The sequence below is a fragment of the Gigantopelta aegis genome, chromosome 13, assembly GCF_016097555.1.
Source record: "Gigantopelta aegis isolate Gae_Host chromosome 13, Gae_host_genome, whole genome shotgun sequence".
Taxonomy (NCBI): domain Eukaryota; kingdom Metazoa; phylum Mollusca; class Gastropoda; order Neomphalida; family Peltospiridae; genus Gigantopelta; species Gigantopelta aegis.
Genome location: NC_054711.1, coordinates 37,810,903 through 37,829,121, shown reverse-complemented (window position 1 = coordinate 37,829,121; position 18,219 = coordinate 37,810,903). Strand labels below are relative to the sequence as shown.

At 38.3% G+C, this 18,219-nt stretch overlaps 1 protein-coding gene across 1 annotated transcript in view; it reads right to left on the bottom strand.

Moving 5' to 3' along the window:
- LOC121387303 overlaps positions 1–18,219 on the bottom strand; it is a 57,774-nt gene that overhangs the window by 36,216 nt on the left and 3,339 nt on the right. The window contains exon 2 of the mRNA XM_041518325.1: positions 6,960–7,098. Coding sequence (XP_041374259.1) covers positions 6,960–7,098 — 139 coding nt within the window. The remainder of the gene's footprint in view (positions 1–6,959; positions 7,099–18,219) is intronic.

Here is an 18,219-nt window from a genome sequence, read left to right as displayed (position 1 = left end):
AATCGCTATTGTTCTTGTTGGATGTTTCCTCCCTTCAAATTTTATTTGAGATATTGATCGATTCCACATCTGCAGAAAATTGATACAGGTAGGTTTATCGTTAATAATGTCAAAAACACTTATTGATTACTGTTAAATATTAATTTATGCCAATATTACGCAAAAATAAATGCAGCAAATCTTTTTGCCAATTCCGTTTGATTGCGAATTTCACGAATTCTGCGATTTTGATTGCGGTGTAGCAATAGATTGGGAACGAGAACGGTGTCGTCCAAATTTGTTATGATGTTATTTATGAATTTCATTAAAGTGGGATACTAAATTCTCAGGTGGGATACCAGATTTTGAATTGTTAGTATCCATCTGGGATACTGCTCAAAACTTTTAATCTCGAACACTGACAACTAATGTATGTTTTCGGTACAACTAATCGCGTAATGAGAACGCTCCTTTATGCATTATGCCAAACTGTTTACTGCAGAATTTTGACTTTTTATGTTGATAGTAGCTTATTATGATATTACAGTGAAACTCCCCTAAACCGGATACCCTTGGGACCAAGCAAAACATCCGGTTTTAAGAGGTATCCGGTTTAGAGAGGTTCATTTCTGTACAGACATTTAAAAGGGGACTGCAAAAAATGTCTGATTTTGAAAGGATTCCAGTTTACAGAGGGTCCGGTTTTGATAGGTTTCACTGTATATGATGGAATACATCTATATGTAGTTTAGTATAATTTCAAGTGGTTAACTAAACTTACTGATGTTTCACAACAAAGATTATCATTGAATGCCTATCCATTTGAGGTTAATGCAGGCAGTATCTCGATCATATTGGAACATTCGAGACAATTTTTGTCTTAATGTTTGGCCTCACAAATTTTCCAAATTCTGTTTTGTAACAAGATAGTGATTCTCTTAATTTGCAATAATTTGGCCCACAAATATCTTGCTAAGGCCAACAACAGTCACTTTTTACACCCTTGTTTTGGCTTTGTACATAATAAATTATATATATAATATAGCATATCTTACCTTATTACCCCAGCGGTCACTCATAACAGGGAAAATATTTTCCATATTTTCTCAGTGAGAAATATTCTGCATTGGTCTAACGAACAATACTATTGGACAATTTGACGCTTACAAACCAATAACTTTGTCGGTACTAAATATGACATCATCACGATTTGACAAACGTCATGTAGTGTAAAGAGTTTGCCTTTAGGGGTCTCTGTTTTTGGTATTAAATTAATAGCAAAATGTTATTTTAATGCAATTCATTATAGATTTGGAAGCAGAATAAAGAGAACTTGTGTTTTTTTAAATTATCTTTGAACATGATTAAATTACAACGTTATAGTAATTCTCAGAACAGTGTGTAAAGTGGTTTACATCGTTTCTATACAGGTTGGCCTTCGTGCATGTGCGTCAAAAATAAAGGCTTTTAGAGAAAAAATAGCTGAGGTAATAAATAGAATAACAAACTCGGTACCAGTTATTATCAAATTTATGTCCCTTGTGAAATAATTTTCATTTGTCACTCGCTAAAGCTCGTGACAACTGAAAATTATTTCACTCGGGACATAAATTTGATAATATCTGGTAACTCGTTTATTATCCTCTATATAATTTCACTTGAAATCCATATTTCGTAAAAGGTACAATTTTTTAATCACAAGATTTTCTTCAAACACATTCAGGTGCATTAGTAATGTTCAAACAAAAAACATTCAATAGCAATTTTGCATTGGAATTTTCCCAGCATTCTTAATATGGAAATGTCATGTACCCAGTTTAGTGTTATTGTCATTGGAATACTGACATAATTCAAATTCAAAATTAGCTGTATTATTGCAATGCTTCGCCACATTAAAATAAAAACTGGTCTACTAACCATGACCCCTGTCAAATTTCTATAACAAGCAGACAACGCTGTTTACAGGTCGATGTTTTTTTATTTTTCATAATTCTGGACAAAATATTAATTTTAAGTGTTAAAAGATGAAATAAATAAAAAGTACCTTTTGTCAAATATATATTATAAAAAAATTACTGTTGGATATGTTTTATTCATTGTGTATGAAGCCAAAACAAGAGTCTGAAAAGTGACTGTCGTCGACCTTAGTTTTATAGCCAGGGTAAACAGAACAGACAAACAGACCACCAATTTTAAGACAAGATCATCTAGCTTTTACATCTGGATGGTTGGGTTCATATCTGGTATTACGAACAGTACAATGTTTACCAATATTACCATAGTATCAGTTATCTTGAGAAAAAAAAAAGAGTACCGGTGAGGTACATGATAAGCCCATCAGAAGTTTGGTGTAAAACCATATCTGTATTAATGAATATGTTATAGGTATGATTCAAGTCTAATTATGTGAAATGTTTGCAATGGGATGGATGAACAGTTTGTTTTGGACCAGCCACCATCCCAAGTTGTTCCCTATATGTGGTTTGATGGTCCTGTTTGCAAGATATGGTCTGGACAAGGATTTACTGTTATGCGCAGTAGACCATGAAAAGTAGGTCACAGTGACTTAGTAATAGAATGCGACACATCGCCATCCCAGGTTGTTCCTACATGTGAGGTTTGATGGTCCTGTATGCATCTGTATGCAAGATATGGTCTAGACAAGGATTTACTGTTATGTGCAGTAGACTGAAAAGTATGTCACAGTGACCTAGTAATAGTACGTGACACACTGCCATCCCAAGTTGTTCCTACATGTGAGGTTTGATGGTCCTGTATGCAAGATATGGTCTGGACAAGGATTTACTGTTATGTGCAGTAGACTGTGAAAAGTAGGTCACAGTGACCTAGTAATAGTACGCGACACACTGCCATCCCAAGTTGTTCCTACATGTGAGGTTTGATGGTCCTGTATGCAAGATATGGTCTGGACAAGAAAATGTTAACAGACAGACAGACAGACAATGCCATACCATGATACAACCCATGATAGATGGGTATATAAAAATGCCATGTGGCAGAGACTTTGAATGGTTTTGCACATCAATCACAAATGATGTGCACAAACATAGTAACTCTGTGCACCATCTTTGTTTGGAATAGATTTATTTCACTCTAGTTATCATTCAATTTCTGATTTGCTGATATACTTTGTTACAACGTTTTGGCATTTCTAGGCTGAAATGTTTTTTAAAATGAATTTGTATAGTAATCAAGACATTGTAGTGGCTATAACCAAACAAGCTACTAAATTTAGTAAATCTTACTTCATCATCACTAAGAAACAGCATTATTGGCCCGGAGACAGCCATATTGAAAGCGCTCTCTACTGTTTAAACATTTATTAATACCAAAAAAATTATAAATGTTGTTTTCAAACTGTATTATAACATTTCCAACCTTTGTACAGGCTTAAAATGTCAAGGAACTACAGAGAATAAAGACTATTGGAACTAGATGCAAAACTATCAAAATCGAGGTGGCCATACTGATGACGTCATTTGACCATGTTCCTCCACAGGTATTCTGGGTAATTTTTACCCAGGAGTTAACCAGGACCCATACTTTCATAATAATCCAAAATTAGCTGGTAGTACGATAGTTACCACTTCATGTAATTTTTAGAGCACTTTTAGGCCATCTCCTGCATGCCTATAGACGGGTTTTTCCCAACTGTCACCCAGCAGTTTATGACGTCGATAGATGGCGCAACTGTACAGCCACCATTAAGGGAGTGAAAATCACGCAACAATAACATGTGACGGCATTGCAGCTGGGTGCAATTTCAGTCTTTATAACTTTTTTGGAACCAGTCTCTCGGATAATTCAACCTCATTTAAAGATTGTATATTCATATCAATATCGGTGGAAATCTGTGAATGATAAAAAACATAAATAATAAAGCACCTATACACGTCAATACAAAAGCATAGGGAATAAATTAAACACACATAAGTGTAAATAATTTTGATGGTTATTAAGTGAAACGTTACTGAATGCATCCTAAAATATAGAAAAGTATTTCAATTATGTACGTTTGTAGAAAAAGTGGTGTACCATTTTAAAAAACAGAAAGACTGAACTTAGATCTAGAGTAGATGTCAACGTTTACCTGTTACTATTATTAGCTCTGGGATATTCCAGATGTGATCATGTGGTTGAAGTGGGGCGCAGTTAACACTGCTAAATATTTATCTCTTTTTTTTTTTTTTTATGATAAATAAATAATTTACTGACATAACACGCATGCATGTCACGTTGAAAATCGCACCCCAACCCATTTCGTCAAACTTTTTTTTACAATTATTTTTTATTTTATTTATTTATTTTATTATTTTTATTATTAATTAATAAATAATAATAATAAAATAAAAAAATTATATAATTAATTAATTTATGTTATTATTTTATAATTATAATATATATTTTTAAAATTATCTTTTGTTTCTTGGAAGAAAAAAAAAATTAATCATCCACAATATACAAAAATAAATTACCCCGAAAATGCACCTCTATTTTCTATATACTAGTTATTTTCTATATACTAGTTAATTACAAAACGAACCTCTTTGACACTTACTGGTGATGCCCAAGACAAATACAAACAAACAGGTGCTTAGGCTGGGGGAGGGGTGTCATCTGACACCCTCGTCAGCTGAGGCTAAAAATATTGTTTTAAAGATCAATATATTAGGCTATAGAAGTGTTCAGGGAAATTACATTTTCTTTCATAAGTTTAAATTATTCGTTATGCTTTTATATTCGCATGTATATATACATGCTTTATTAGTTACGTTTTTAATGATTAACACACTTCCACGAACTTTGATATGATATTGCTTTCAAAAAATGTACTAAAAAGGTAATAAATACTGAAAATGCACCCAGATGCAATGCCTTGACATGTTATTATTGTCCCTTAATGGCGGACTGATCACGTGATTCTACACATGGCCACGCACAGTACTTTGACATCACCGGCCAATAAACCCATCTATATGGTATACTCCACTATGTTTTACACTAGGGAGTAATTAAAGGTGCTGTTGTGTCGAATGCCGTGGTCGATAGATACTCAGTATGAGAGCCCTACTTATGCATGTGCATGTTAGAAGAACTGCCCTGCTATGGCTCAACACCAGGGGGTAGTACCCAGATGTTCGGGAAAATATATGTATGTCCACTCATCATAAAACATGTCATTTATTATATTTTAATAAAGAAGCTGTGGCCATTTTTCATCCAAATGCTCTGTATGTTATTTATAAAAAATTTGGGCCATCTCCTGCATGCCTATAAGCATAAGATGTGCAGTCTATATTTCATTCTAGTTTTAATTTTAAACATATGAGCTTAAATAATTGGCAAAATAAAGCCAATAAGTTAATAATTCTCAAAAAGAAAAGATGGATTTCATTCATTACTATGTTTCCATAACAACATGATGTAAAAAATACACTTCAGTAGAACCACTATTTTTTATGAAAGTGAACTCCCTACACAAAAAAGGTGACAAGGATAAAAAAAATACTTTTTTCTTTTTCTTTTTACATCAATTAAAAAACTTTGATGCAGTTTCAGCAATTTTTTTTTTACCAATCTGAGCTCTCCAATGTGGAATTGCCCTTAAGTAAAACTAGACTTGTGCAATCGATAACTGAATGAAATAAGCATTTGTGAAAGTTTCTGATGCTTAGAATGATGTGGCCAAAGTAAATCTATTTTTGATGTGATAAATTTATCATGTTAAAAGAACGATGTCATATATCTTGTTTGACACTATTCTGAAACACGCTTGATGGAACAAATTGAGAATAAATTTAATTTTTTCACTCATTTTGATGAATTGCAGGATAAAGTTATAACAGATTAATACTGTCGATTATCAACTTTATTCTGTACTACTACAAGATGAATGAGGAATTCTGCTCTCCAAGCCATCAAAGGATAAAAGCCAATAATCTAATGCTTCGTGGAGTTCCTCACTGTAACCATCACAGGATAAAAGCCAATAATCTAATGCTTCGTGGAGTTCCTCACTGTAACCATCACAGGATAAAAGCCAATAATCTAATGCTTCGTGGAGTTCCTCACTGTAACCATCACAGGATAAAAGCCAATAATCTAATGCTTCGTGGAGTTCCTCACTGTAACCATCACAGGATAAAAGCCAATAATCTAATGCTTCGTGGAGTTCCTCAATGTAACCATCACAGGATAAAAGCCAATAATCTAATGCTTCGTGGAGTTCCTCACTGTAACCATCACAGGATAAAAGCCAATAATCTAATGCTTCGTGGAGTTCCTCATTGAAACCATCACAGGATAAAAGCAAATAATCTAATGCTTCGTGGAGTTCCCTGTAACCATCACAGGATAAAAGCCAATAATCTAATGCTTCGTGGAGTTCCTCACTGTAACCATAATGCTTCGTGGAGTTCCTCACTGAAACCATCACAGGATAAAAGCCAATAATCTAATGCTTCGTGGAGTTCCTCACTGTAACCATCACAGGATAAAAGCCAATAATCTAATGCTTCGTGGAGTTCCTCACTGAAACCATCACAGGATAAAAGCCAATAATCTAATGCTTCGTGGAGTTCCTCACTGAAACCATCACAGGATAAAAGCCAATTATCTACGTTATTCTCTATTTCTCTACCTTGTCCGTTATTGTGTCTGTTCATACAAATTTTTAAAGCAAGGTTATATTGTTACTGATCTGATGAATAATGTAAAAGATTCAACCAGAAAAATGCTTTTGTTTTGCATGTGTAATTTGTAAGTAATAAAATTAAAGGGAGGGAGAGAGAGAGAGAGAGAGAAAGAAAAGAGAGAGAGAGAGAGAGAGAGAGAGAGAGAGAGAGAGAGACACACAGAGAGAGAGAGAGAGAGAGAGAGAGAGAGAGAGAGAGAGAGAGAGAGAGAGAGAGAGAGAGAGAGAGAGAATTCTACATTAATTTTCACAACAATTTACAAACCGTCGCTTGGTGTGCAGAAGAGTTGCCACATCAGCACACAGGGGTACAATTCCTTTGCGCGTGCTGTTGACGACAAACGCTACGGCGCGTGCTGCGACTTCCTTGTCTTCCACCAGGCTGTTCAGCTCATTGGTACTTCCTGTAAAGACAATTAATTCACCTTTAAAATTAATTACTTGATGTCTACATCAAAATATATTCAACAAGAATTATCTGGCATTTACATGGGGGTCAGCTCTACGTTCCCTCAAGGTTAGGGTTATGTCAGCTCTATGTTAACTCAACCCTATGTTCCCTCAGGGTTAGGGTTAACTGAGGGAACACAGAGCTGAGAGAATACAGAGCTGAGAGGGAACACGGAGCTGAGGGAACACGGGAACATGGAGCTGAGGGAACACGGAGCTGAGGGAACACGAAGCTGAGATAACACGGGAACATGGAGCTGAGAGAAACACAGAGCTGAGGGAATACGGAGCTGAGGGAACACAGAGCCGAGGGAACATGGAACATAGAGCTGAGGTGACACGGAGCTGAGGGAACACAGAGCTGAGGGAAATAGAGCTGAGGGAACGTAGAGCTGAGGGAACACAGAGCTGAGGGAACACAGAGCTGAGGGAACATAGAGCTGTTGGAACACGGAACTGAGGGAAATAGAGCTGAGGGAACACAGAACTGAGGGAACATAGAGCTTTTGGAACACAAAGCTGAGGGAACACAGATCTGAGGGAACACAGATCTGAGGGAACATGGAGCTGAGGGAACACAGAGCTGAGGGAACACAGAACTGAGGGAACACAGAGCTGAGGGAATATAGAGCTGAGGGAACACAGAGCTGAGGGAATATAGAGCTGATGGAACACAAAGCTGAGGGAACACAGATCTGAGGGAATATGGAGCTGAGGGAACACAGAGCTGAGGGAATATAGTGCTGATGGAACACAGAGCTGAGGGAATATGGAGCTAAGGGAACACAGAGCTGAGGGAACACAGAGCTGAAGGAACATAGAGCTGATGGAACACGGAACTGAGGGAAATAGAGCTGAGGGAACACAGAACTGAGGGAACATAGAGCTGAGGGAAAACAGGGCTAAGGGAAATACAGTTGAGGGAATATAGAGCTGAGGGAACACAGGGCTGAGGGAACACGAAACTGAGGGAACATAGAGCTGAGGGAACACGGAACTGAGGGAACATCGAGCTGAGGGAAATACAGCTGAGGGAATACAGAGCTGAGGGAACACAGAGCTGAGGGAAATAGAGCTGAGGGAATATAGAGCTGAGGGAACACAGAGCTATGGGAACATAGAGCGAAATAAAGCTGAGGGAACGCAGAGCTGGGGGAACGTAGAGCTGAGGGAAAGTAGAGCTGAGGGAACGCAGAGCTGAGGGAACATAGAGCTGAGGGAACGCAGAGCTGAGGGAACACAGAGCTGAGGGAACACAGAGCTGACGGAACACAGAGCTGACGGAACACAGAGCTGAGGGAACGTAGAGCTGAGGGAATATAGGGCTGACGGAACACAGACATTGTCTCTTTACGTGCATGTACATTCTACCCAATGTGTGTGTTTGTATGTGTGTTTGTGTGCGTGCGTGCGTGTGTGTGTGTGTGTACTTGTGTGGGTCAAATATATTTTTTAAATATATATACATTAAATAAAAATTATAATCTGTCAAAAATTAACAGTCTTATTTAAGAACTGACCACAATTATGTTTTGTTTCATGCAAGTATGAACTGAAAAACTGATGTGCACCACACTGTATGACTTCGCGTAGCATGAACCAAAACATAACTGCAGTCTAATCTTATAATTAAATTTATATGCATAATTTAACAATACATATATCTGAATTTGTTTTGTTTAGCTTTAAATATGTCTGTAGTATTGTTTGTGTGAACTTCACTGAGACATATACATGTATTGAAAAAGAAATGCAAACATTCATTGACTATTATTTAAATTACGTGATTGCCAATGACGTAATTTTGATAAGTGACACCATTTGCATTAGTGTTAGCTGTGTGCATTTAGATGACTGACTGGCCTCGGTGGTGTCGTGGTAGGCCATTGGTCTACAGGCTGGTAGGTACTGGGTTCGGATCCCAGTCGAGACATGGGATTTTTAATCCAGATACCGACTCCAAACCCTGTGTGAGTGCTCCGCAAGACTCAATGGGTAGGTGTAAACCACTTGCACCGACCAGTGATCCATAACTGGTTCAACAAAGGCCATGGTTTGTGCTATCCTGCCTGTGGGAAGCGCAAATAAAAGATCCCTTGCTGCTAATCGGAAGAGTAGCCCATGAAGTGGTGACAGTGGGTTTCCTCTCAAAATCTGTGTGGTCCGTAACCATATGTCTGACGCCATATAACCGTATATAAAATGTGTTGAGTGCGTCGTTAAATAAAACATTTCTTTCTTTCTATACATGTATATTTGTTATAAGTTTGTTTTTTGACACCACTAGAGCACATTGATTTATTAATCATCGCCTATTGGATAGCAAACATGATAATTTCGACATATAGTCTTACTCTTAGAAAAAAAAACCCTACATTTTTCCAGTAGTAGCAAGGGATATTTTATATGCACCATCCCACAGACAGGATAGCACATACCACGACCTTTGATTTTAGGCATGCCAGTTTGAGAATGCACCTTTAAATCCATACTATTTTAATTGGGAAGTTTTTACAATAAATATCTAATAAAGAATAAAATGCTGTCACAAATATACCAAGTTCCACAGCTGTTTTCACAGTAAAACTGAACATTTTCAATAATTCATACTGGAAACTGCATGTTGTTGAACACTATATTGTTCATGTATTTTTTGTGTTGGGGTGTCGTATATATTGTTAAACATTTATTCATTCATTGGAAACCACTGAAAACCCCTCCCCCCCCCCCCCCCCCCCCCCAGCCACCCACTCCATATGTGATCATTTGTTGGTGGGAGTGGGATGTATGCCAGTGGTAAAGTGCTCACTTTGATGCACATTCAGTCAAGGATCGATCCCCGTCAGTGTTCCAGTCAGGAAACCACAGCTGGTACATATATAATATCAAAGGCCATGGTATGTGCTATCCTGTTTGTGGGATGGTGCAAATAAAAGATCCCTTATCACTAATGGACACAAATGTAGCAAGTTTCCTCTCTAAGACTACATGTCAAAAATTACCAAATGTTTGAAATGGAAATGTTTTATTTAACGTTGTGTTCAACACATTTTACTTACAGTGATATGGTTTCGGAACATATGGTTAAGGACCACAGATATTGAGGGAGGAAACCTGCTGTCGCCACTTCATGGGCTACTCTTTTCAATTAGTAGCAATGGATCTTTTATATGCACCATCCCATAGACAGGACAGCACATACCACGGTCTTTGATGTACCAGTCGTGGTGCATTGGGATCGATCCTAAACCAACCGCACATCAAGCGAGTGCTCTACTACTGGGCTACATCGTCGTTAAACGAAAAACACACCCTCATGTAAAAGCACACATACGTGTAAACACTACTCTGGTGGCTACCACTCCAAGGTCATGGTGCTCCGAGGTAAGGAATTTCCCAATAACCCTGACATGCTTTCCTCAGTGCTGATTTCCTCTTACATATTCTGTTTACATGTAGCCAAAGGTATTCCACTGCATGTTCATGCTCTGTGATATCACATAGACTTGCTCAAAGTCAATTCAAAGCAGTTCGTAGGCAGTCAAAGCTATTTCACTGCATGCAGTGTAAAATCAGATATAGGAAGGAAATGTTTTATTTAACGACGCACTCAACACATTTTATTTACGGTTATATGGCGTCAGACCACACAGATATTGAGAGAGGAAACCTGCTGTCACCACTTCATGGGCTACTCTTTTCGATAAGAAGCAAGAGATCTTTTATATATGCACTATCCCACAGACAGGGTAGTACATACCACGGCCTTTGATATGCCAGTCGAGAAATAGCCCAATGGACCCACCAACGGGGATCAATCCCAGACCGACCACGCATTGAGTGAGCGCTGTACCGCTGGGCTACATCCTCCCCATCAGATATAGATAGACCTGCAGGGTTTCTGCCAGAAAGACATTTTTGGGTATGGTGCTACGGAATTGAATACAGTATTTACAATGTGTGTGCTGCATGCACTCATTGTCCCCCAGAAGAAGTGTGTTTTGTTTAACGACACCACTAGAGCACATTGATTAATTAATCATTGGCTATTGGATGTCAAACATTTGGTATTTCTGACTCGTAGTTATTAGAAGAAACCCGCTACATTTTTCTTAATGCAGCAAGGGATCTTTTATATGCATTTTCCCACAGACAGGAAAGCACATACCATGACCTTTGACGAGTTATGGTGCACTGGTTGGAACGAGAAAAAAAAAATCAGCTGAATGGATCCATCGAGGTGGTTCGATCCTGCGATGCAAGCACCTCAAGCGAGCATTCAACCGACTGAGCTAAATCCTGCCCCCAGAAAGAAAATGGGTTAGGTTTAGGGTTAGGATTAAGAAAATCACACAGTTATGATAGAGATTCATTAATTTTGTCAAAAGGTTAACTTAAAAACAAAGAGCTAAATATTAAGGCATGGCACCATACCAGTTTTACTCAGACCTAGCTGGCATGTAACTTTATACTAAATAATTCTAAAGCTCATAGTAAAAAAAAAAGTAAAGTGTGTTTTATTTAACGACGCCACTAGAGCACATTGATTTTTTATCTTATCATCGGCTACTGGATGTCAAACATGGTCATTCTGACACTGTGGTTTTTTTTTTGAAGAAACCCGCAATCGCCACATAGGCTACTCTTTTATGACAGGCAGCAAGGGATCTTTTATTTGCGCTTCCCACAGGCAGGATTGCACAAACCATGGCCTTTGTTGAAGCAGTTATGGATCACTGGTCGGTGCAAGTGGTTTACACCTACTTATTGAGCCTTGTGGAGCACTCACTCAGGGTTTGGAGTCAGTATCTGATTAAAAATCCCATGCCTCGACTGGGATCCAAACCCAGTACCTACCAGCCTGTAGACAGATGGCCTAACCACAATGCCACTGAGGCCGGTTAATAGGAAAGCGTATCCCAGTGTGTGGCTGCAGCGGGTTGCCTCTCTCATTGTCTGTGTGGTCCTTCACAATATGTTTGATACCATACAAAGTTCTGTAATTAAAATGTGTTGAATGTGTAATTAAATAAATCATTTAGGGCTTCTAGATTATGGTAGCCCCACGTCCATGGCTAGTGATATTCAATGTTGGGCTAGTAAATAACTACTATTGCCATGCAAAGGTAGGGCTTCTAGATTATGGTAGCCCCACTCCCATGGCTGGTGATATTCAATGTTGGGCTAGTAAATAACTACTATTGCCATGCCTGATGGCTAGTGAAAATAATATATCAAATGTTGCAGTTAAGTCTATTATGTAAATATGAATATCCTGTCCTCACCTCAACCACCCAATGTTAGTGTTAGCTGTCTCTCACTTTTTAGGTGACATATCTGACTATTACTATTATTTAGTAAAGTACGGCAAATGAATTTTTAATTGTGGCTAGTAAACTTTTAAAATCGCTGATCCCATGGCTAGTGGATTTTATAAAAATTCTAGAAGCCCTGTCTTTCCAAATGCCTACCTGAAGTTGCATAGCCTGTGTTCAATTGGTTATTGGTATATCAAACTATAGTTCGTCCCACAGAAAACACCTTTTTTCATCCTATGGAATTTACTGCAAATTATTTATTTCTGAGCTGATTGATTTATAATTTGCACACAAAAATTGTATTTTTTTGTTCTTTCCAAAACACTTTTATTTTTATTTTTACGTTAAACCAAACTGAAATTATTCACACACAAAAAAAGTGTAGGAGGATGGGAGGAATAAAAATGTAATATTCCAATCAGAACAGTTCCCTTCCCCACTTGCTATATTATAGGGGTTTTTCAATGTATTTTCTGGGGACACACGACCCGACCCCTCCCCTAAAAACACCACTAACCAGTCTAGACTTTCTCTATACAATTTCCTGCACATGCACCTGTTTGACTTAATATTTTGTTTGCTGAAATTATTTACAAGAAAAACCGTTTTGATGGAATGATGATACGGACTGTTTGGTCTCAACATACAACACAAATCCTACACAAACTGAGTAGTTCAAAGACCAAATCTATATTCACAAAGTTCTTATTATATATCCAAAAATACTTTCAAAGTCTAGTGTATATTGTATAACAAATATACACCAAATATAAATTGTGTGCATTAATTTGTTGGGAATAGATATTATTATTATTATACAGTTTTTACACAAACAATGTCCACATTATGTCACAAACTATTACCAATCTGAGCTAAAACTGGTGATGTGTCATAAAATATTTTACGGTGTATATCAAACTACATGTTAATGGAAGTTTAATTTAGTTTTAGTTCATCAAAGGTGGTGGAATGTACTGCCCTGCCTAGTGGTAAGTGCATAAAACAGATCCCTTACTGTATTACTATTAGGTGTAGCCTATTAATATCATAAGTAATATTATCACTATATATGCGAGAGCAGCTCATTTGCTCTCTATTTTAATTTCAACCATGTATTGAAATAACCATCCACATTGCTATATTTTAGACATTAGTGCTAGTCAAGAACAATCTAATTAAAATTAGCTCCACTATTACAGCTCCACTATGTCCAGCTGACCTTTCATTCGACCAATCAAAATCTTACTTGCAAAATCATGCCAGTATTCTGAAAAGAATTTGAAAACATTCGGGATTATGCCGAGGGTATACGAAATGATTCGGGTGAATTATGAAGTATGCCGGAAACTAATTTCAACATAAAATGTTATATAAAATTCATTTCAAGATGGAAAAAAAACCTGTGATGGTATAGCCATAAAATCTGTTTATACTAGTATACAATCCAGAGTTGATTACTTCACTTTTCCCCCTATTTTTCAATGTTGAAATAGACAAACAAGTTTGCCTATTGCATAAATAGTCTCGCCCGATATTTCTAGAATTTGTATGCTCCCAAATTTAACGCTATAAAAGGCGAAGTGTAATTGGTCGATATTTAAATTGTTATTTATAGATGAAATGTCACCTGGACATGGGCGTCCACGCAATGTTGTTAGATCTACTGGTAGACCAGTAGAGCTAATTTTAATCAGATTGATCAATTTTAATCAATACTGCATATATCTATATATATTAATTAAACCACCTACACAAACTGAGGAAAGATGTATATATGGACCATCAACACATACTGACACTTTAAAAAATTAAAAAACGCATAATTTTAGTTAATAGAAAAAACTTGATTATTTCTGCTAACTGGGGGCAGCCATTTTGTTCGTTTTCATGGTATCCGGTACTACAGCTTGGGGCGAAGTGACGTCAGCTCCTACCATCTCCTGTATGCATAGTGTAAACAAATGCTCTAAGTTATGACAAGGCGCTTCGCTTTCATTAACCTGATCTGTAAAACCACGTAAATAACTTGATAATATAATAAACTATTTAACTGAATATATTTCAATTTTGTATTAATAGAATGAAATGGATATTATTTGGCCTATTGGTAGGGTACGTTGGAGCAAAAACTACCACTCATGATACCCAAGTGATAATTTTCTTTTCTTTGGGACTACGTAATTGATCAGTTTTGTGATATTAGATGGGAAAGTCTACTTAATCATGACAAGGATTTTACAGAATTATTTACAGTAATAAAGCAGGATGGCCATTTTAGGGGTGGCAGGTTATCACACAATACCCTGTGATCTTAATAAAACTGGCACATATTTTTTTTTGGTCTCTAGATAGTGGAAACCCACTACATTTTTCCATTAGTAGCAAGGGATCTTTTATATGCACCATCCCACTGACAGGATAACACATACCTTTGATAAACCAGTCATGGTGCACTGGCTGGAACAAGAAATAGCCCAATAGGCCACCAATGGGATCGATCTCAGACCAACCGTGCATCAAGCAAGTCCTTTACCACTGGGCTATTTTGGACCTCAACATGGTTTTTTTCTAGTTTGTAAAGGGATCTGGTAAATGCAGGGTTTTAATTTTGGTCATGCCTTCGCTTGGGAAATAAAAAATTCCAAAACTTGTTTTATAAATTCTGTATGGCACTCCCACTCATCTAATAATCTACAATCTAATAATATATGTATGTAATAATCTATATGCATGACCAAAATACAAACCCTGCATTTACCAGATCCCTTTACAAACTAGAAAAATGTTGAGGTCTAAAGTTGTCAAATTTAGATAGGTTTTACTGTGTACCATATATAACCATATACGTGTGTGTGTATGTATGTATGTATATATATATATATATATATATATATATATATATATATATATATATATATATATATATATATATATATATATGTACCTGCAGCAAAGACACTTGGGTAATACTGAGTCATACAATACATATAGGCTGAAAAGACGCACTTGGTTTAAACGCATACATACATGTATGTATATATAGTGAGAGGAAACCCATTGCCACCAGGTAGACCAATCCGGTGTGCAGACACAATGTCAATGGACAAAATGTCAGTGAACAAAATGTCACCATTAATGTGGTATCTCTGTCAAAATGTCAACCTGTGTATGTGTGAGTGTATTATGAGAGAGAGAGAGAGAGAGAGAGAGAGCGAGAGAGAGAGAGAGAGAGAGAGAGAGAGAGAGAGAGAAAGAGAGATATGTATGTATTAGAATTGGGAAAATCAATTTCCTTGCTCATTATATGTGCATGTTTAAAGGAGACCGGACACCAAATAATATATACGGCATAATGAATTATTTGCCGTCATAAACCACAACACGCAACTACCGCGCTCGCCTTATTAACTAAGTTAAGCGTGCCAGTCTTGGTTGGGGTTTTTTTTCGCCGATCTCCGATGTTTGCCGGAAACTGTCGACAATTGATGAGCTAGACCCGTGACGTCATCGATGAGAGGAAAACTGAAGAAACTACCAAGCAGCATGGACGAACTTAGCGATTCGAGTGACGAAGAATTGTGTCCAGCTTGTGCTAATGGCATCAAACCGTATCAGTTTGAACCACTTATCAGAGACTTTGTCCCTAATCCTGGAATTGTTGTCTTAGACGAAAATTTGGATGAATCAACTGCCGACGAAGACGAGGAAGCCACACAGTCATAGACTAGCATACAAGCATTTTTTTTTAAATAATTTTTTATGACATTTTTAATGTAAACTGAAGCAAATGGACCTAATTAGAAGAAAAGCACACAATAATAATATTTCATCATAAATCTTGTTCAGCATAGATGTAAATATGACACGTCAGTGGATATTCCAGAGGCCGATTTCGCAAATTTGCAAAAAGCGTCCCCTCCTCACCAAAGCAACTAGTTACCCTCCAAGTTTTAATGTGTTTGGTTAAGCCGTGAATTTTTAATTATTAAGAAAATGTGTTACCAGTCTGCCGAAACTGTCCACAGCCGGGTACAGAAACACAGAAATGTTGGAAAATATACTGTTGCCACATACTGACAATCACTTTATTATGTAGTTTTTGCATCTATTAATATAAAATACAACAGGCCCGTAGGAACTGGGGAGGGGCGGGCCTAGGGGCTTGTTCTCCATCACACACTCTAGGAAGAAAATGTATGTTTTAAATTTTTACTACTTTGCATAAATAAAGATCATGATTTCAAATCAACTGTTTCAGGTAGTTTGCTCCACATACTGACATAAAACACATTTGTTATATATTGGAATAAAATAAAAATAATTACAATATATCCAGTGTTATTTTCTTTAATCATTCATGGAGGAAGAAGGGAGTCCTGATGAAAATATATTACAGGTAAAATATACTCTTCAAAAAAAGAAACGCAAAAGGGTACAAATGGGTTATAACTCCGATTTTATGTTTCCTACCGGTTCATGCTTTGTGAATATAAGGTCATTGCATGTCCCAAACACATTCCCACGGTTACATTCGATAAAACGCAGCTACTGTACAATAAAGTTCCAAAATGTGAATATTCGCAAAAACGCAGCCACGTGCAAACCATGTCACCACTGCACGTGCGTTGTCTGCACGTGCAACATGAACACCGACAGTATAAAAGTGCAGGGTGTTCGCTTGCCTGGCCTCTGTATCTGGCCGACAGTTGACAATCCAGGACATGCCACGTCTCAGTGAACCGCAGAGAAACAATGCCATCGGCCGACTAGACGCAGGCGAATCCAGAACGGCTGTTGCCAAGGCATTCCATGTGTCCCCAAGCACCATCTCCAGACTGTGGGACCGTTACCAGCAACATGGATCAACACGTGACCTCCCTAGATCCGGTCGACCACGGGTCACTACCCCCGGGCAGGACCGCTACATCCGGGTACGCCACCTTCGGGAACGATTGACTACTGCCACCTCCACAGCCGCAGCAATACCAGGTTTGCGCAGGATATCCGACCAGACCGTACGGAACCGCCTACGTGAGGTAGGAATTCGTGCCAGTCGTCCAGTTCGAGGTGTCATCTTAACACCACAACACCGTCGACTCCGACTGCAGTGGTGCCAGATTCATCGACAATGGCCTCAACTGCGATGGAGACAGGTGTGGTTCAGTGACGAGTCCCGATTTCTGCTCCGACGTCATGATGGAAGATGTCGCGTGTATAGGCGTCGTGGTGAACGTTATGCGGCAAACTGCGTGCAGGAAGTGGACAGATTCGGCGGGGGTAGTGTCATGGTGTGGGCAGCCATCTCACACACTGGCAGAACTGACCTGGTCCACGTGCAGGGCAACCTGAATGCACAGGGCTACATTGACCAGATCCTCCGGCCACACATCGTTCCAGTTATGGCCAACGCCAACGCAGTGTTCCAACATGACAACGCCAGGCCTCACACAGCACGTCTCACAACGGCTTTCCTACAGAACAACAACATTAATGTCCTTCCTTGGCCATCGATATCGTAAGATTTGAACCCAATTGAGCATCTATGGGATGAGTTGGACCGACGCCTCCGACAGCGACAACCACAGCCCCAGACCCTGCCCGAGCTGGCAGCAGCCTTGCAGGCCGAGTGGGCCACCATCCCCCGGGACGTCATCCGTACTCTGGTTGCTTCAATGGGCAGGCGGTGCCAGGCAGTTGTCAACACACGCGGAGGCCACACCCGGTATTGACTCCAGATGACCTTGACCTTGGTGGTGT